This window comes from Schistocerca serialis, chromosome 3, assembly GCF_023864345.2.
Source record: "Schistocerca serialis cubense isolate TAMUIC-IGC-003099 chromosome 3, iqSchSeri2.2, whole genome shotgun sequence".
NCBI lineage: Eukaryota > Metazoa > Arthropoda > Insecta > Orthoptera > Acrididae > Schistocerca > Schistocerca serialis.
In genome coordinates, this window is record NC_064640.1 from 850,932 (window position 1) to 872,484 (window position 21,553).

The 21,553-nt window shown below is 36.7% G+C and overlaps 1 protein-coding gene across 2 annotated transcripts in view; it reads left to right on the top strand.

Moving 5' to 3' along the window:
• LOC126469655 (F-box/LRR-repeat protein 6) overlaps window positions 1-21,553 on the top strand; it is a 218,571-nt gene that overhangs the window by 33,735 nt on the left and 163,283 nt on the right. For both annotated transcript variants that reach the window (XM_050096786.1, XM_050096787.1), the window contains exons 3-5: window positions 1,358-1,521; window positions 9,474-9,643; window positions 18,134-18,262. In XM_050096786.1, the coding sequence (XP_049952743.1) occupies window positions 1,358-1,521; window positions 9,474-9,643; window positions 18,134-18,262 (463 nt within the window). The remainder of the gene's footprint in view (window positions 1-1,357; window positions 1,522-9,473; window positions 9,644-18,133; window positions 18,263-21,553) is intronic.

Consider the following 21,553-nt stretch of genomic DNA (forward strand, 5'->3'; position numbering starts at 1 on the left):
ATTTGTCTCTGCCATCTACAACAATGTATTGGGTTCTATTGCTCAAAAAGTGTTCAAGTCCATCACATGTATGATACTATGCATATGGAGTTTAAATAACTGCAAGTGGGAAGCTTTGATATTTGAAGGGAAGTGTTGTGGTTTAGTGGAGGGGGTAATTCAGTGTTAGGTTTTAGTCCTTATATCAAGCTAGAGATTTTGGTTGGAGAAACACACGTGGTCAGTTATTTAAGTGTAAATAAATTTCAGTGTTTCCATGGAAACAAAAGTATTGGTTCACATGTGGCAGTTTAACTTTTGCTTTTTAACTGCTGTTTCAGAACTTTTCTTTTATGAGGTCCAAGGATCTGTCAGGATGTTAAGTGAAGATGGTTAGCAGTCTGTTCTAATTACCAGGTCTGGAATTTGTGTAAGTGTAATCAGATAGCAACAAGGCTCAAATTAGGGACATATGAGTTGTGTGTAATTAACCTTGTTCTTTGGATCAAAATAAGGCTAGCAACATTTATCAAAACAATTTCACAAATGCAGGAGGCAAGATGTCAACCTACATATGTCAATAAATTTTTTCTTGTGGTTACCGTGGTGTAATTACATCAGGTGTCAAAACTGTATGTACTGCACATGCTCTCAGTCATGTGGATGATGGCTTGGGTGTGTTGATTACTGTATGGGACAAGAGGAAAATTAAATTCTACATTTTACTGACTGAGCTGTACTTGATAATAAGTTGCAAGGAACTTACTATTATTGTACCCACCCTCTATTTAAATTAATGACAATATGAAAGTAGTATGAGTTCCATAGTGCTTAGATCCATTTGAACCATTTTTTTAAAAAAGTAGTGTGTATACAAACACGTTATACAATGTTTGGCTTCTTCCTTAATAGGCTAACAAGATTTTAATCCATTTTCAGGATATTGACATGTAATTTTATTCTAAACTGATATCTTAGCCACATTCACCTGGTATGCATTTTTGCAGAATTTTGTATTTCTACTTTTTTATGTATTTTATGTAACAGTGAAACTAATTATTTCAATTTCCATTTGAATGGCAGGGGAATTTGAAGATAAGTGTTAGCAAAAGCAGGGGAGAGTGAGACTTCTGCAGGAGGATTTGTTACTTTACACTTTTTCATTTGTTTACCTCCTGTAGTATACTTTTTCGATATTAAAACCAATAATCATGCTGAAGAATACCATGTAAATAGTACCACACATTGATTCATTATTCTAGGAGCAATGAAACATAAAACATCAAATATATTTTTAATGTGAACATTTTAGGTTAAGCTATACTATAACAGTAAACTTGTTGTATCATTTGACTTCTAATATATTTTTGTTTTACAGGGCATCAAAAGTGTGTCATCTCTGGAACCGTGTAGCTTCCATTAATTCCTTGTGGCACAATGTAGATCTATCAGGAAACCGTCTTAAAAAAGCATACAAAAATGATACTCGTATCAGACGGTTATTTTTGAATAAATTGACACATGTACGTCATCTTGACATTGGTATGCAAATGCAGGTCTTTTCTGATTTATTTTCTGATGTGTTTCAGTTGCATGTAAATCTGTAGGTTCCAAATATTTGTTATGTTGTATTTATTTATTTATTTATTTTACTTTTAATATTATTCAGTGTACTTACTATCAGGGCAGAAAGAAAAAGTAAGAGGGGTTTTTAGACAATACCCTGTAATAATTGCAGAAAATATTTGTTTGATTGGAGGTGCAAACTTACAGGGACACAGAACTGTTGCCTTACTTGTATAAATGACACATCAAGTGCAGCAACAGGGAACACTACAAGAAGTATCACCTGATATGTTTAAGTTAGATTGCTTTAATCAGAATTCAACTTAATCGAATAGGACAGCTCTGAATTATTAGGATACTTTTACAAGAGCAGTTATTGCTATATAGTAAACAGCACCATTATTTGGTGGCTAAATAACTTTCTTTAGTGAAGTGTTATATCTTGTGCCATTTTAAGGTTTAATTCCATTGGATGGTGAAATTAGCAGTACTTACATCCACTATTTCCAATTCCAAAATGACTACTACATCTAAAATATTCTGTTTTTATTGTTTTTTTCCCTTCTTTCATTTAAGAAATTGTTATGTTTGCTCTAGACTCAATAATGAGGTATCTCCAATGACAATAAATATAGAAGATAACAGTTTTGGCTTCTGTATTGGCTCTGTAAGTGAGTAACTTCACTGTTTCATACTGTCTTCTTTTTTCAGTATTATGTTACTTAGAGAACTACCCCTATTGTAAGTTGACTAACACCTGATTTGGTGTTTATGGTAATTCTTTTTAAAGTGTCCAGACTTTGCCCCAGATTCGGTTCAGTCCAACTACTGGGTGTTTTTCTGTTCAACTCTAGTGTACTATGAGTTATGCTGAGAAGTCATTCTGTTGAACTGAAAATAAAAAATGTAGCAATTTTTCATTTTCTCTCCTTTCTAGTCTGCAAAAATGCAGCAACAACAGTAGTATACTTACGTTGCAGAACAAGTATTAAAACGTTACATAGCATTGATGATAAATCTCCACGACAAGGCATGTGTAAGACAGTTGGTAAGCTCACATTCATATGCAGTACATTCACTTCCTAGTGCTTAACAACAAAAATCCAACAATGATTGAGAGTATAGATCATCAATTACTTGCAAGATGAAGAATTACAGGGAAAGCAGACACAGAAAAAGTAACCATTAGTGTGGAAAAGCCTTCACACTACAGTTTTTGTCATAGTAAGAAAGTATACGTACACACATGCTTCTGTAGCTGTAATGTGGCTCAAGATTGTTGGCCTAAGCTGAGGAGGATGGAGAGGCAGGAAAAGTAGAAGAGAACATGACATATGATTGCTTAGAGTGAGTGCAGGAGGGGACAGGTGAATTGAACACAGGGAGAGCATACACAGATGAATCAATGCGGACACAGTACCTATGGGAAGATGGTGGTGCATTACAGTGGGGTGCAGGAAAAAGGCAACATCATAAAAATGTGAGTGTTTTAAGAAATGATCCCCAAGGAGGATAAAATAAATAACAAATGAAATTAAAGAAAACATTAGAGACGCCTGAAGCTAAGAAGAAGTAGAAGAAATATAAGCACGAGGTTAGGAGAACAGAAATGTAGAGAGAGGGAGACAGGATTTTGAGATCATAAGAGTGTTCAGGACAGAAAAGACCTTCATCATAGTGTAGAGAAACTGTTGTAGGTATGAGACTTCAGATGGTGTGATTTGGAAGTACCTGTTAAGATCAGCTATGTGGAACTGATATGCTTGGGCTGCTCAGATTTCTTTTACTGTGAAGAAAAGTGAGTGTTCGTTATCTTAGTAGTAGTCATTAGAGCACTGCAACAATGTGGATGATCCATGTGGCATTCACACAGCTACAATGTGTGAAAGAGAGAGATAGAGAGAGCAAATAAACTTTGCATAGCTTCATGGAAGTTGCTGAAAATGATCAGGAGTAGGAGATTAATGTTTAACGACCTGTAGACAATGAGTCAGTGAAGGTTCGTCCTCAACAAATATGCTGCTGAGACATTTTACTAACATGACTCATATCTAAATGATCACTAACACCAAACACTGATGATTCTTGGGATCCCAGTATTTGAGATAGCTTGTATTCTGCCATTATGTTTCCAGTTGATGCCTTGTTCATCTCCCTAAACAGTTGTCTTCCAAGCTGTTCCAGACAGTGCATTCTCTTCTTGTCGAAACTATTTATCGTCCATGTTTCACTTCCATACATGGCTACACTCCATACAAATACTTTCAGAAATGACTTCCTGACACTTAGATCTATACTCGATGTTAACAAATTTCTCTTCTTCAGAAACTCTTTCCTTGCTATTGCCAGTCTACATTTTATATCCTCTCTACTTTGACCATCATCAGTTATTTTGCTCCCCAAATAGCAAAACTCCTTTACTACTTTAAGTGTTTCATTTCCTAATCTAATTCCCTCAGCATCACCCGACTTAATTCGACTACATTCCATTATCCTCATTTTGCTTTTGTTGATGTTCATCTTACATCCTCCTTTCAAGACACTGTCCATTCCGTTCAACTGCTCTTCCAGGTCCTTTGCTGTCTCTGACAGAATTACAGTGTCATCGGCGAACCTCAAAGTTTTTATTTCTTCTCCATGGATTTTAATACCTACTCCAAATTTTTCTTTTGTTTCCTTTACTGCCTGCTCAATATACAGATTGAATAACATCGGGGAGAGGCTACATCTCTGTCTCACTCCCTTCACAACCACTGCTTCCCTTTCATGCCCCTCGACTCTTATAACTGCCATCTGGTTTCTGTACAAATTATAAATAGCCTTTTGCTCTCTGTATTTTACCCCTGCCACCTTTAGAATTTGAAAGAGAGTATTCCAGCCAACATTGTCAAAAGCTTTCTCTAAGTCTACAAATGCTAGAAATGTAGGTTTGCCTTTCCTTAATCTTTCTTCCGAGATGAGTCATAGGGTCAGTATTGCCTCACGTGTTCCAATATTTCTACGGAATCCAAACTGATCTTCCCCGAGGTCGGCTTCTACCAGTTTTCCCATTCATCTGTAAAGAATTCATGTTAGTATTTTGCAGCTGTGACTTATTAAACTGATAGTTCATTAATTTTCACATCTGTCAACACCTGTCAATAATATAAACTAGAAACAAAATTCCATGAAATTAACAGCTTTTCTATTTATTCATCTCTGCATTATATTAAATTCCAGAGGTTTGTATCAATGACAATGACGTTATTAACTTTAAGCCCTGCCAAATAACAGGTGTTTAGCCAAACTGCAGACTACATTGTTTTCTAGAATTGGACTGTCATTCAACTTTACGTATGTGCTATGTTGGCAAACAAAATGATGTACACTGTAAATTCTAACAAATTTAACTTACTTCATAAATATGTAAGACGCTCAGGTTGTCTGTCTTAAATACAAAGAACCAGAGAAAATCTTATTTGTCTGTAATGCCCAAAGCATATAAGTCATAGACATGTCAGTGAAGAATGAAGTCTCATGTGTTCATCTAGCTGACTGTCCTTTAGTTGCTTCAGTATACAACCGTATTGACGTCCCATCCTACTTGTGTCACACTACAAAGTGAGCACTGTATTTCATAATGATTCGTAGATCAGATAGTGTCCCTGTTCATTGCAGCTTTAGTACAGCTATGTAATACACTTATATCTGTGAAGATTCTACTGTATACCAGTCATTCAGTGAGAACACACACACACACACACACACACACACACACACACACACACACACACACACAGAGAGAGAGAGAGAGAGAGAGAGAGTTCTGACAAAATGATCTATCAATCACTGAAAGTCAATAAAGAGGATAAATCAGACAAGTGGTTTCAAAATTTTCAAGATTTTTATTTTTTCTTGATATTTCCTGAAGAGAATTTGGCCTTATTTGCTCTTGTACCTCAGTTAAATATTTTGCTGAAGTTGAACATACAGTACTAAAAATGTTCCAGGAAAAATCACAATGCCACATTAAAGAACAGTATTCATTTGTATAAACCTTGTACTATTGTTTTAAAGGTGACTAACAAGTTGTAGATGTAGCTGATGTGCACAGAGCTCATTGAAAATAGTCATTCACCTGGTGTTGATGAGATCCATGATCACATGATAAAATTGTCAGCAAACTGTATTCTCACACCCATATTAGACATACACAGTTCTTTAGCGTCAGAGGGCATTTTCTCTGATGTTCTAAAAACTGCTAAAGTAAGACCACTATATAAGAAAGGAGACTCACAGGAAATGTCAAATTATAGACCTGTAGCACTATTATCTGGCTTTTAAAAACTATTGAACAAATCTTGCCAGAAATTTTAAACATGGCTGTGTGGCAGCAACCATACAAGAATACAATTTGTGTAATACAGCCAACTGATTTAAAAAAGATTTAACTTGACCTGTTTTTGACACCTACTACGGGTGTCTTCATCAGAAAAAACCAAAAACAGGTACCTAGAGCACAAAACCATTAAAATCTTCATCAGGTTACCTTCCATAGGAAAGTTGGTACACTCAGTGACTGTGATATTATTTATAAATTATAGAGCACAGCTATCAGTCATCCTTTTTTTTGTAGGTTTTATTTGGCAAATCCAGATTTCAGCTAGCGCCTAGCCATTATCACTGCGCTATTTTCTAGTCTTGATACATGCCAGTTCCCTGTTGGGGCGTCAGTCACAGTTCGTATAGTATTCTTTGAATATATTATTGTTGAATATCGTATTCAAAGAACTGTGACTGACACCCGAACAACAGGGAACTGACATGTATCGAGACTAGAAAATGGCGAGAGCCAAACGCCACCTTGGCTTCAGGTTCGCGTTCACCTTGACCTCAGCTCACTCCCAAAGGAGGTTACCCCAGCTTCGGTATACCGCTCACAGCTTGTCAAACTTCATTCGAAGTTCATTAGTTCGATCTTCATTTATACAGCTGGCTCTAAGACCAATGACAGTGTCGGGTGTTCTTTTATTGTTGGGGCACACAGTTTCAAATACCGGCTCCATGGCCATTGTTCGGTCTTCACAGCTGAGCTATTTGCCCTCTATCAGGCTGTTCTTTACATCTGCCGCCACCGACATTCTGCTTATGTCATCTGCTCCGATTCCCTGAGTGCCATCCAGAGCCTCAGTGATCCGTATCCGGTTCACCCTTTCGTGCCCCGGATCCAACGCTCTCTTCAGCAGCTGGCAGATGACGGTTCTCCGGTTACCTTTATGTGGGTTCCTGGCCATGTCGGTAACCCTGGGAACGAAGCTGCAGATGCTGCGGCTAAGGCTGTGTGCCTTCATCTGATTTTAGCAGGGTCATTTGTCAGCGCATTTTATCGCTGTGGCATGCCGATTGGTCTACACTTACTGAAAACAAGCTTCGGGCCTCGAAACTTCTACCCAGGGCTTGGACGACCTCTTCACGCCCTTCTCGGCGGGAGGAGGTCGTTTTGGCCCAGTTATGGATTGGACACTGCCGGTTCAGCCACCGCCATCTGCTGACGGCTGCACCGGCGTCATTCTGCCCATGTGGGCAATTGCTGACGGTATGCCACATTTTAACGTCCTGTCCGAATTTTGATACACTGTGCATTGATCTTGGACTGCCATGTACTCTGGATGAAATTTTAGCGGATGACCCAGGAGCAGCTGCTCGCGTTCTTCATTTTATCCACTTGACAAACCTGTCTAAGGACATTTGATTCTGCTGTTTTCTTTTAATCCCTTGCCTGTTAATGTGCCTTTTATAGTGTTGTCCTTTTTAGTTGCTGTTTTAACATTATGCCTCACAGTGCATTCATAATTTAGTCTGGGCACTAATAACCACTGTAGTTGTGTGCCGCCCCCCCCCCTCCCCCCCCCCCCCCAAAAAAAAAAAAAAAAAAAAAAAAAAAAAAAAAAAAAAAAAAAGGAGGAGAGAGAGACTAGAAAATAGTGCATTGATAATGGCTAGGCAGTAGCTGAAATCTGGATTTGCCAAATAAAACCTACAAAAAAAGGACGACTGATTGCTGCACTCTATATAAATAGAGGAAAAAGCCAAGAATAGTTAGTTATTATTATGCTGAACAAACTTATGAGTTAAGTATACTCACATGTAGTGACAATTGAAAACAGATTTATGAGCAAAATGCTCTCATCATGTAAACTAATGTCTTAAAATCATATTTAAAACTATATAAGAACTACAGGTATCGGTTTTAAATATGGTTTTAAGAAGTTATTTTATAGGACAGGGGTATTCTGCTTGTAAATTTGTTTTAACTGTCACTGCATGTGAGTATAGTCACATCATAAATTTGTTCAGCATAATAACCATGTAGTCTTGGTTTTTCCTCTATCTTAATAGTGTTTTAATCTTTTGTAGCCAGTAGTTTTTGTTTGTTTTTTTTTCCAAAGAAAACACCCACAGTTGGTGTCAAAATCAAGTCATGTTGAATTTTGTTGCAACCGGTTGGCAGCATTATACAAATCAAACTCTTTCTAGCTCTGCTGGCAATATGTTTCAGTCAGAATACTATATTATCTGTATGCCAATACAGTTTCAGAGCACAGCATTCCACTGAGAGCACTACTTTTAATTTTGTCAACCATACCTTAAATGCAATTGACAAACACTTCAAAATCTCAGGTGTTTTCTTAGACTTGACAAATGCTTTTGATGTTATAGATCATTCACTTCTCCTAAACAAAATTGACTGTTACGGTGTGCCACAGGAGTGGCCGAACTCTTACTTTAGTAATTGATATTAGATTACACAGAACAAACACAAGCACAGTAACACGACACAGAACTATCTTTCAGAGCCACGCTTACTGTCACACAGGGTACCCCAAGGCTTTATCTTAGGACCATTTCTTTTTCTAGTGTACATTAATGGCCTGCCTTTATGTGTAAAGAATGCAGAAGCAATACTATTTGCAGATGATACCACTCTACTTATTGAAGCAAAAAATAGAGAAGATCTTACCACTTCTGCAGGTGTCATCACAGATGAAATTTCCCAGTGGCTCTATAGAAAAAGGCTCATCATAAACCCACAAAAACTGTTAGTTACACTGTCAGACCCAGCAAAATAAAAATGCAGAAAAGCAACTAATTCACATTAACAACCAGGAAATTCAAAATATCACTGAGACAAAGTTTCTAGGGCTTTGCCTGCAAGAAAATCTAAAATGAAAGTCTCACATATATTCCTTCAACTTACAGCTGTCTAAGTTGTATGTAATCAGAGTGCTATCCAGCATGCAACCCATGAAACTGTAAAAACTGTGTATTTTTCTCAGAGACACTCACTGTTAAGGTATGGTGTTATATTTTGGTGGAATCCTCCTCATGCCTTAAGAACATTCAGGAAGCAAAAGAAAATAATCAGAATAATAAAAAAAATCTGACAATGGAAGTTCATGTAAGCCTATTTTTAGATATTTAAATATTCTTCCTCTTCCCTCCATTTACATTTTAGAATTTGTACTGTTTGTAAGGAAAAGTGTGGTGAAGAAGGAGAATGTCTTGATCCCAAATACTGCAGTGCATGAGTACCATACTAGGTTTAAGAAAAATAATTATATAAAGTGTTGCAGCATAACTCTGTGTCAAAAGGGTGCATGCCATTCAGTTATCACATTCTACAGTAAGCTGCCAGAAATTATAAAGAGCACCAATGAAGTAAATGCACTCAAAAAAACAGTCAATCTTTTGTATTAAGAAAAAAATTTTAACAGTATGTCTGGTTATATGGGTAGCAATCTAGAATAACTGTGTAATATTGATGCACTCTAAAACATTGTACAACATCTGTCATACATTGTATGTAAACAGATTTTACAGAATGAATAAATAAATACGTGCTAAAGAACAGTGTTCATTTGCAAATATCTCATAACATTGTTTTACAGGTGATTGGAAAGTTGTAAATGTAACTGATGTGCTGGCGGCTATATGTGAAAGTTGTCAAAGACTGGAAAGTCTGTCATTGTCGGGCTGGACAAGACTGAGTCCTGCAAATCTAGCATATGTTGCAACTAATTTACCTAATTTGTCAAGAGTTGATCTTTCAAGGACGGTTGTACGTAATCCTTTACAATCTTATTTTAAAATTTACTTTGTAAATACTCCGTTGTGCTGTCATTAGAAAACTGTTATGGCTTGTGTTTTTTTTTATTTTTATTTTTTTTTTACATTATCATTGTATGCAGATTTTTACAATATTCGACGTTATACAGATTTTACAATATTCTATGTTCTCAACATGAATTCAAGAAAAAGCACTTATGAGAAACATGGCATGCTTTATCCATACATAATACCTTGCAAATGATAAAGGCAGATGAACGAGAAGATTCCAGTTTCCTAGATTTCTGAAAGGTGTTCGACAATGTATCTCTAAGCCACTATCCTCAAATGCAGTCCCAGTTGTAGGTTAATTGTCTAATGGCTTCCAGGGACACAAAAATTTTATTTTCAATATTTCATGTAATTATTGACCAAATTTAAAAATTTTAGATGCTGTCATGATGTACTCATTAAGAGGTATAATGTTAAAAGTTTAACGCAGTAAAACAAGTTTTACAGTTAGAAACTGCATGTTTTTCTTAAGGCAGCATAACTGATGGCACATAACTGTCTGGACTATATTCATCCAGTAATTGAAAATGAGAGCATTTAGTGACTTCCAACAAACTTCACAACAAAATTTCAAACATTTACTAAATTTTTACTTGCTGACATGCCCCACAAAATTACTACAAGAAAAGAGTTTATCACTTACTACATGTTAACTTTTCATGCAGACTTCAGCATCGCACATGTCATTTTATTACTTCTTTACTACCAGTTCTACTTCCAACAAAGTTTGCAGGCAGTATCTGCATGTACCACTGAATTTATCTGAAAGATTATATCATTGAACAACACATAGTTCAGGAGATATGACAACATAAACATTTATTTGCTTAAAGAACTAGCTTTTGCTTAAAATGGCATGCAATAAAACTTCAGCCTCAGCCATGATGTTTTCATTTATTACTTCTTTACTACTAACTCTATATTTGCAACACTCTTCACAGACGGGATCTACATATATCACTGAATGTACCAGAAAAATCATATTGTGCAACACACAATTCAGGAGTGCAAATTACCCAGACTGTATTTATACAGTGTTCTATAGTGAGAGCAGTTAATGATTTTCAACAAACTTTAAGCATAATTACAAATATTTTCTAAACTCTTTTTCTCTTACATGCAAAAGTCAGATGTTTAACACAGTAATTCATTTGTGAAGTAACCAGTTGCTGGAAGCTGTTTTATCCAAGAGAGTTCGATTCTTTAATGAATCAGGGTTTTTGTGTTGATAACCAAGATATGATCATACAGAGTGTTCTCAAATATATGCTTGAGGAATTTGTCACAAATAAAACTCAGTGAGTTATAGTGAATGGAAAATGATCAATAGGAATGTAAGTGGCATCATTTGTGCCCTAAGGAAGCATGATAAGACCTCTGATGTTCTCAAAATACGTACATGGTGTATCATATAAGGTCAGTAGTATTCTAAAATTATTCACTGATGGTGCTGTTGTCTAGAGATTTATATTGTTGTTAGGTAATCATTGAACTGAAAGACTTGAACAAAATTTCCACATATGTATTGAATGGTAGCTTTCTTTAAATGGGAATGCATTCTAGATAATGCCTGTAACAAAAAGACAGAACCTGATTGTATCTGATAATAAGATTAATGTTGAATATCTGGAGCATGTCACATCATTTAAAAAATATTTAAGGGTAATGCTAAGAAGTGTTATGAGATGGAATGAGCATGTAAGATTATTATTTGCCAAGGCAGATGCAGAAATTAGATGTTGGAAGGATTCTAGGAAACAACAATGCATCTGCAAAAAAAATTGCTTAGAAAATATTAGTGCGACCTATTAAAACAGTATTGCTCCAGCTTTTGGAGTTCTTATCAAGTAGACACGGCACCGAATGCATTCAGTTGTGACGCTATAGGCCATAAAAAAGTTTAATAAAGGTTTTTGGAGAAATTTAATAGAAATCTTTGGAAGAAAAGTGATGCTGTTATTGCAAAACTCTGTTGGGTTTAGAGAAATGATATTTGAAGAAGACAGTGTGATAATTCCGCTACCGCCATTGTATATCTCATGTAACAGAAACCTGAGTTGGGAATAACCATCTGCAGTATATTAGGGAACTGCCTCCAACTTCAGAAGACAGTTAATGACATGTCTGCTAAAGCAACAATAAGGATGCCCCTGTACACACTTGTAACCCTTGTATAAATCCTTCTTTCCAATCAGATCTTCTTCGTTTTCCAGTGTTCTTAGCTTGTGCAGTTTCCTTAAATTTCCTTTTCCCAGAACACAGTATATTAGAAAACATCTATTTTGCACACGTATACATTCTTTTTATATCTGCCACTGTCATTATTGTTATTACGAGGGTAATCCCAAAAATAAGGTCTCTTATTTTTTTATAAGTACCTAGACCTGTTTATTTCTACAATGGTTTACATCAGTTTACAGCTTGAACATTTAGCCATTTTTTGACATAATCACCATTTCTGTAGATGCATTTTTGTAGACGCTGTGGCAGTTTTTGTGTGCCCATGTCATACCAGCTTGCCGCCATGCTGTTCAGAAAGTTATGAACCTCTTCTTTCACCTCGTCGTTGGAGCTGAATTGCTTTCCAGCCAAATGTTCTTTTAACTTAGGGAACACGTGATAGTCACTGGGCGCCAAGTCAGGACTATAGGGTGGGTGAGTGGGTGGGTGGGTGATTATGTTCCACTGAAACTGTTGCAGGAGAGCAACGGTTTGCCGAGCGATGTGTGGGTGAGAGTTGTCGTGGAGAATGTGTATGCCCTTGCTCAACATTCCTCTTCTCCGGTTCTGAATCGCCTGTTTGAGCTTTTGCAGAGTCTCACAGTATCTGTCAGCATTAATTGTGGTCCCAGTGGCCATAAAGTCAACCAACAATAACCCTTTCCAATCCCAAAAAACGGTTGTTATGACTCTACCGGCAGACTGTGTTTGTTTGAATTTTTGCAGCTTTGGCGAAGAAGGATGCCGCCACTGGCACGCTTGTTGCTTGGTCTCGATATTCACGCATGCTTTGCTCAACCTTCAACACTGTCTCCTCAGAAATTGACAGTCTCCCACTCCTTTGTTCGTTGTGAATTTCGGTCCGACCAGCTACCAGCTGCAAACTCTCTACACCACTTATGAACATTTTTGACATCCATACACGACTAGCACTTCCATCAATTGGTGATGGATTTCAATCGGCACAGTGCCCTTTGCATTCAAAAACCGAATAACTGAGTGCAATTAGCACTTTGCGGTAACATCCAATGGGAGCTCCATTTTCAACAGCTGCCAAGCCAAGACTGAGCACCTCAGCACGGCATGCGCATGTTTACACACAGTACATGAAGCACTCTTCATAACAGTGTGACCAACTGCCACACAGAGTTCTGTACTTATAAAATGATAGACCTTACTTTTGGGATTACCCCTGTATTTTCATTATTATTATTATTATTATTATTATTATTATCATCATCATCATCATCACTATTAATGGTTGGTTGGTTGATTGGTTGATTTGGGGGAGAGGACCAAATAGCGAGGTCATCAGTCCCATCGAATTAGGGAAGGATGGTGAAGGAAGTCGGCCATGCCCTTTCAAAGGAACAACCCCAGCATTTGCCTGAAGCATTTTAGGGAAATGACAGAAAATCTAAATCAGAATGGCTAGATGCGGGTTTGAACCATTGTCCTGCCAAATGCGAGTCCAATGTGCTAACCACTGTCTATTAACGGCAGCAGCAGTAGTACAAGTACTGCCAGTATTAACTTTATTAGTTCATGGTCAGTATTACTTGTTCACATTGTCACTATATACACTCAAATCATTATAATATTATTTGTTATATTAAAATTATTATGTCTTAGGTAACTATGATGTAGAAAAGAAGGTACTGTTTATGTGAAATCCTAGTCCATTGTAAGAGAGATCCGGATAGCTGGTTAAATAAATAAGTAAATAAATTTCTATTTAACTCTGTGATCAGTCTCTCTCCCTCCCCCCTCCCACCCCTTCCCTCCCTCCCTCCCTCCCTCCCTCCGTCCCTCCCTCCCTCCCATCCCCGCCCTTCCCACCCTCTTCTGCCCCCTTCACCATTACACACACACACACACACACACACACACACACACACACACACACACACACACTCTTTATAATATTACATAATGCATACATTCTTCTATGGAGTAGGATAGTTGCCAAGTAAATATGATTTCAGTTTGTGTTTATAGATAATAAAATTACCTTGTGGGTCCTTCACATTAGTGGGTTAAGTGGTCACAGTTTTTCATGGCTGATTGCCTCCTTCCTTTCTGTGCCACACTAAGGCTGAGTGATGTACAGTGTAATGCATCGATACATTAATGAATGCTACACGTAAGGACTGAATTAAGTCATAATTGTTTATATTGTTAATAGTAAGACCTCTAATGTATCTCAACTGCTTTAAGATTATTCTCAAAATATGAACAGCCACTGAATCACTACAAACCAAAGGAAGTCATTATTTGATAGCTTATTAGGAATAACACATATTTTAAATGGTACCTGATAAATTCAAACTTCTGTTTTTCCACAACCTAACTTTCTCACTTTCAATGATTTGTGTTTTGTGAGGCACCACAAATGTCACTGTTGACCTGCAAAATTACATTACTTTTCCTGATTTATACAAACTTCCTTGTTTAACTTTTGCCCTATTTTTTCTATTGGCTTGCTGTTGTAGTTGACTTTGTTTATGAATGAGAACTCTAATTTGTATGTGGGTACACACCTTGCAGAATCTTTGTGCCTTCTTTCTTTTTGCTATTGTGTCTTTGTCAGACCAGTTGTCTACTGAATGTATTCCGACTCTTTCACATTTACTTTTGGCAATCGAGATTCAGTCAAGTAAACTGAGCATGGTAGAAGAGTGTTTAGCTCATTGGGCTCATTTTCAGGAGGAGCAGGATTCAAATCCCTTTTCCATCCTAGTTTAGGTTTTCTGTGTTTCCCAAATCAGTAGTGGGAAATGCCAGGAGAGTTCATTTCAGAAGGATAAGACTGATTTTCTTCCTCATCTTTCCCCAATCCAAGCTTATGCCCATCTCTAATGATTTCATCATCAATGGGACATTAAACCCTAAATTTCCTTCCTACCTTTCCACCAAGTAGCACTTTAGTCTTTCCAGTCGTACTGCAGACAATATCTTGCAAATTTCAACATGCGTGCTACCAACTGCATACATGGGACATGGTCTACATTTAGATTTTTACTTTTTTTCTTGACTGCAGTTTTTTCACTTCATTCCTTTCTAATCTTTCAGAACACAGAATGTTGTAGAGAACTGTTGCTATTTATTTTTATCCATATCATGTGATACACTCCAAAACATATACATAATGAAGAATTAACAACCAGTTACTGCCAGATTCTTCTACAACAGCCACTTGAACATTTCTTCAGGTGTACCTGCCAAAATGAAATGGATTTTATCTTCCTGGAGAGTTTCTCACATTACAGAATTATTCTTTGCACAGGCTTCTTTATCTGATATACCATAAAAGCTGTCTAATGTAAGTTTCAGGTGTACTTGTGTCCATCTAAGGAAACTGGAGTGTAAATCCCCAAGATCTGTACTGACAACTTAGCAAAAAATGTTTCTGCTCAGATTTGTGTCAGAATTTAGGTACAATATTAAATAATATATTTGTGGCACATGATGATTTCCTACTATTTGCTACTATTTGCAACTGAGTATAGCAGGTGTTTTTAGCTGATTTCTGGTCAGTTTGCACTGATATTTAACAGTCGGTATACGGTGCTACAGAGACCGATGACCTCGCTGTTTGGTCTCTTCCCCCAAACAACCCAACCCCAATCCAACGGTGCTACCATTTGTAATGTTACCATCTGTGGTGTTGCACAATTTACGCTATTTTTATTCCGTGAACATGAAACAGAGACATTGATGAGCACTATGTTCTCTTTTGCTTCTAGAAAAGGGTAGACAATAATCATATTATTCAGCTAATAACAGGAATTGAGGAATCTTGTCATGAAGCTCAACTACATTCACTACAAGTTTCGGAGATTAGTCACCACTGACATGAGGCAAGGTATTGGTCCATTTCATATTGTTCCAGTGATCATTATGGATCTTCATTTCAGCTTGTGAGGCTGGTTTGTCAGAGAAGCTTATCATATGAAATATAGACAGAGATGAATAGTGTTTTTGCAATTCTCAGAATATTCTTAAGTTAACTATGAATTGTATGTGTGTCAGTCAGCTCCATGAGAACATTTTGGAGCTACTTTTCATTTCCATCATTATGTTGTTGTTGTGGTCTTCAGTCCTGAGACTGGTTTGATGCAGCTCTCCATGCTACTCTATCCTGTGCAAGCTTCTTCATCTCCCAGTACTTACTGCAACCTAGATCCTTCTGAATCTGCTTGGTGTATTCATCTCTCGGTCTCCCTTTACGATTTTTACCCTCCACACTGCCCTCCAATGCTAAATTGGTGATCCCTTGATGCCTCAGAACATGTCCTACCAATCGATCCCTTCTTCCAGTCAAGATGTGCCACAAACTTCTCTTCTCCCCAATCCTATTCAATACCTCCTCATTAGTTACGTGATCTACCCATCTAATCTTCAGCATTCTTCTGTAGCACCACATTTCGAAAGCTTCTATTATCTTCTTGTCCAAACTATTTATCATCCATGTTTCACTTCCATACATGGCTACACTCCATACAAATACTTTCAGAAATGACTTCCTGACACTTAAATCTATACTCGATGTTAACAAATTTCTCTTCTTCAGAAACGCTTTCCTAGCCATTGCCAGTCTACATTTTATATCCTCTCTACTTCGACCATCATCAGTTATTTTGCTCCCCAAATAGCAAAACTCCTTTACTACTTTAAGTGTCTCATTTCCTAATCTAATACCTTCAGCATCTCCCGACTTAATTCAACTACATTCCATTATCCTCCTTTTGCTTTTGTTGATGTTATATCCCCCTTTCAAGATTCTATCCATTCCGTTCAACTGCTCTTCCAAGTCCTTTGCTGTCTCTGACAGAATTACAATGTCATCAGCGAACCTCAAGGTTTTTATTTCTTCTCCATATATTTTAATACCTACTCTGAATTTTTCTTTTGTTTCCTTCACTGCTTGCTCAATATACAGATTGAATAACATCGGGGAGAGACTACAACCCTGTCTCACTCCCGTCCGAACCACTGCTTCCCTTTCATGCCCCTCAACTCTTATAACTGCCATTTGGTTTCTGTACAAATTGTAAATAGCTTTCATTCCCTGTATTTTACCCCTGCCACCTTCAGAATCTGAAAGAGAGTATTCCAGTCAACATTGTCAAAAGCTTTCTCTAAGTCTACAAATGCTAGAAATGTAGGTTTGCCGTTCCTTAATCTAGCTTCCAAGATAAGTCGTAGGGTCAGTATTGCCTCACGTGTTCCAATATTTCTACGGAATCCAAACTGATCTTCCCCGAGGTCGACTTCTACTAGTTTTTCCATTCGTCTGTAAAGAATTCGCATTAGTATTTTGCAGCTGTGACTTATTAAACTGATAGTTCATTAATTTTCACATCTGTCAATACCTGCTTTCTTTGGGATTGGAATTATTATATTCTTCTTGAAGTCTGAGGGTATTTCGCCTGTCTCATACATCTTGCTCACCAGATGGTAGAGTTTTGTCAGGACTGGCTCTCCCAAGGCTGTCAGTAGTTCTAATGGAATGTTATCTACTGCCGGAGCCTTGTTTCGACTCAGGTCTTTCAGTGCTCTGTCAAACTCTTCACGCAGTATCATATCTCCCATTTCATCTTCATCTACATCCTCTTCCATTTCCATAATATTGTCCTCAAATACATCGCCCTTGTATAGACCCTCTATATACTCCTTCCACCTTTCTGCTTTCCCTTCTTTGGTTAGAACTGGGTTTCCATCTGAGCTCTTGACATTCATCCATCATTAACAATTTTTTTTATGTTTAAATACGGTGGGATTTTGGAGTCAGTTGGTCTTCCATTTGGTCTGCCCTGCACAGTTGTCTACACCACGTGACATAAGCACACATTACCAACAGTACTATGTTTTAGGATTTATTCAGTACTGTTGCCTTCTGTGGAGCAACATTGTTATGCTATTGAGACAAATACTATCAGTTATGAACATAAAGAGTCATGCATTTTGAATTTATTTTTACAGAGTTCATAGATCTAGTTAGAATAATTCCAAACACAATTTTAATTTTTCAGTGAATACTTCTTTAATTTGCATGTACTGAGTAGTTACTCTTTCTCTCATTCATCATTTGATTTTTCTGTTTTTCTATGAATTCCCTATTAATTATATGTGTTGTTAATTACATAACAAATGTCATTGCTGTAACTGTGTATTATTATTATTATTATTATTATTATTTTATTTTCAGAGTGATGGTAAAGTTGTCCCAGCACAGTCATATACATCTGTTCTTCAAATTATGACTCATAGACTGACACATTTGGTGTTATCAAACAACACAATGTGTGGCCTTTCACAGATCATTATTGCTTTGTCTGTAAGTAAGGAAATGAATTCTTTTATCTGTTGCATAATAGTTTGCTTGATTTCATAAGAAACTGGTAATATAAAGTACTTAATTATTATTCCATAGAATCTCTCTGTCTGGTACATGATCATGGAATATATCATCACATACTCAGAATTTCAACTGTGTACACAGTGAAGTATAAAATGCCACAATGAAAATAAAAGTGACAATAATGGTAGTAATTAGTCAGCATAAGATTGTACTATGTTCTGAAAAAGCGGAATAATGCTCAAGGAATGGGAAATGTGTTAGTCATATTCAGTCAGTAGCAACCAACTCAGCATTTTACAACACTAATACAAATTCCTGGATGGAGCAATACGTAAAATAAGGAAAAGGCAATCACTCACCTTTAGAGACCAAAGCATGGAGCAATTAGACACGTAACAGGTAACTCTAACGAGGGCCATAGAAGAGCACTTTTAGGTGTCTGTGTAGTTATGTTTGTGAACATGTGTAATTTTGTGACAAAAAGAGTGAGAGCTTGAAAGCTAGTGTGAATGCTGTTTCCTGTTACGTGTCTCTGTGTTCCAGTCATCAGTCTGCTGTATGTGAGTGGTTGCCTGTCTCTCTGTGTTCCAGTCATCAGTCTGCTGTGTGAGTGGTTGCCTTTCTCTTATTTTAAGTATTAACCCAGCATTTTCCTTGACTGATTTGGAAAAAAATCAGAGAAATCTCAAACCACTATAGCTAGACCAGTTAAATATGACTGAATTGATGTTTACGTGAACATTTTTTTCCTTGTCTACATAAAAATTTTCTCCATATAGTACTGCATCATGCCATAAAATGATTATCGGTGGATAGAAATGAAATTCTGGCCGAGGTTACAGTGGCCTTCTTCTGGGTCTTTTTCTTGACCAGTAGACACATAAGAAGGTCACTGTAACAATGACCAAAACATCAGTTTTATCCAGTGATTGTTATTTTACAATATGGTGTGGCACCATACCCAGAAAACTCAGGCCACAGAAGCCTAGGCAATTATATCGCTTTTTTCTCTACTTCCAAGTAATTTCAGTGACTTGCCATTGCCATAACACAATTTATTTGCCAAAACTGCTCCTGCAAGAAATGGAGAAGTTTGCCTGGAGAAAGTCCAGCAATTTGTGTTTGAACACCTGCACTTTACCTTTTGAAAATGTATGCTGCACAGCAATGCACACAGTAACACTGTAAGAATCTTCGGTATGTTTAGCAGAGGCCTATGGGAAGTTGGTGAAATAACCCCACCGATGGCTGTGCTGGCTTTTGGGATAGAAACTGATTTTCTGCAAACATTAACCCAAGGATTGACTATTGCCAATGTTGACTGTGTTGCCAATGTTGACTGTGTATAACATCCAAATCATAAAGGTAGCAGCAGTCAGCATATACAGGAAGTTGTGGCTATGTACCTTCAAAAACTTTCCATATACTCTCAGTACCAGAAATCTGGTGTCTTCTGCTTCACTAACCATGTTTCCATAGTGGGCATCAGAAGGACAAACCCATCACATTTTACTGCAGTTGAGTGTCAGTCTTTTAGCTCTAAAGCACTCTTAAGCTCCCTAGAAAAATATAATAGTTACATAATGTTCGGATAGAATATCTGTTTTACTTACTTATGTGAGCTAGGTCTATAGAAAAATATTAAAGTGATTCTGAATTTTTGTTAATCAATTTGAATTTGTTAACTGATGCTCACTATTTTCAAGATATTATATGAGTACAAAGGAAAAAGTCTGGCACTGACAAGACTCTAATATAAATGAAATTGAGTTTCTGGTATGTTGATACACGTTTTACAGTAGAGTAATCCAGTGGCCAGTGGTGTTATGTACTTTTCATTTAAATGGATACTAAGCAGTCATCAAGTTCTTTTCATTTTTGGCAGTTTATTGGTAATGGAAATTCCTCCAGACTTGGTGAACTTTTATGAGTAGGGGTCAATCCAAATGAAGTGGTCCAATAAAAATTAAGTTGGTTGCTTGACCGTTTTTAAATATTTTAATTTTTTTATATGTGATTACCCTAGAATTGAGAAGTTCAAAACAGTTTTTTAAAAAATGTTACCTACCACCTTTACTGAATGGCGGCCATTTTCGTTTGTAAGCATGTGACAATGTTTCAGTTTAGAAACGTTAGCCAAAATATGAATATCCCTGCACTGGGTTAAGTTACAACATTACAGTTGACATGATTGTTTTTAGAAAAGTGTCCTCTACAACATTGTCTATTACACAAAATACCCTAAATTCAAAAATAACCAGTCAAAATGATCTCCAAAGTTTGGTATCCAAATTTTCAAATATCCACTTTTTAGGCCCAAAAATAACAGACAAGGAGTGATTTATGAGAGTCTATTTTTTTTTCTTATAGTTAGAGATCATACACTACTAGCCTCATCTAGAGCAAAAACACTTACAAATGTTTCCTTAATTTTTTTATAAATTTTTGAAATTTGAAAATTTTCATGTTTTGTAAAGTTTGGGGTTAGTTATCTCAGGTGGGACTGAATATAAAAATACAATTTTTTCACAGTTTGTACACCTATATGATAGCAATGTACTGTAAAAACTTCAACATTGATATCTGACTGTGAACAAAGATATGAATTTTTGAAAATGAGGAGATAATTCACATTACTCTACAACTGATCTTATGACTTTTGCCTATTCATGTGTGATATTGGCGGGATATAATCAATTATTATTGAAGTAAGGTACTGAATTATATACAAAACTGGAAACATCACTGAAATTAACATTTATATAATTTTGACATAAAATAAGTCTTTTCAATGTACATCCTTCATGATGCGACTGTTCCTAAACCTGGTGGTGAATGTTAAGAACACTTGTTTTTTCAGACAGCTTCTGTAATATAGAATAAGACCTCCCAGTTTCTGTGGTAAGTTCAATCACTGAAAGTTTCCTTAAAACATTTTTCATTGGTATCAAAACTTTGTCACTAATGGATTTCTTGGGCCAGCAGGATGGTAAAAATGCACAAAAACATCATTGTTTTCCAAATTTATTCTTTCAACCTCTGCAGGCTACCACTGTCCATCATACACACATGCCACTATGTCATTCAATGTTAAAGACAGAGATGTAATTTTACTGACACAATGATCCTCATAAATTTCGGTTTCTGATGTTACATAGCATCGAACTAGGTTTTTTGCAGTGCCAAGGAATGTGGAAATGCTTTGTTGCTTTTATTGCTATACACTTTTCAAATCTACTTTGAAGTGTGGTTTTCATATGCTGAACC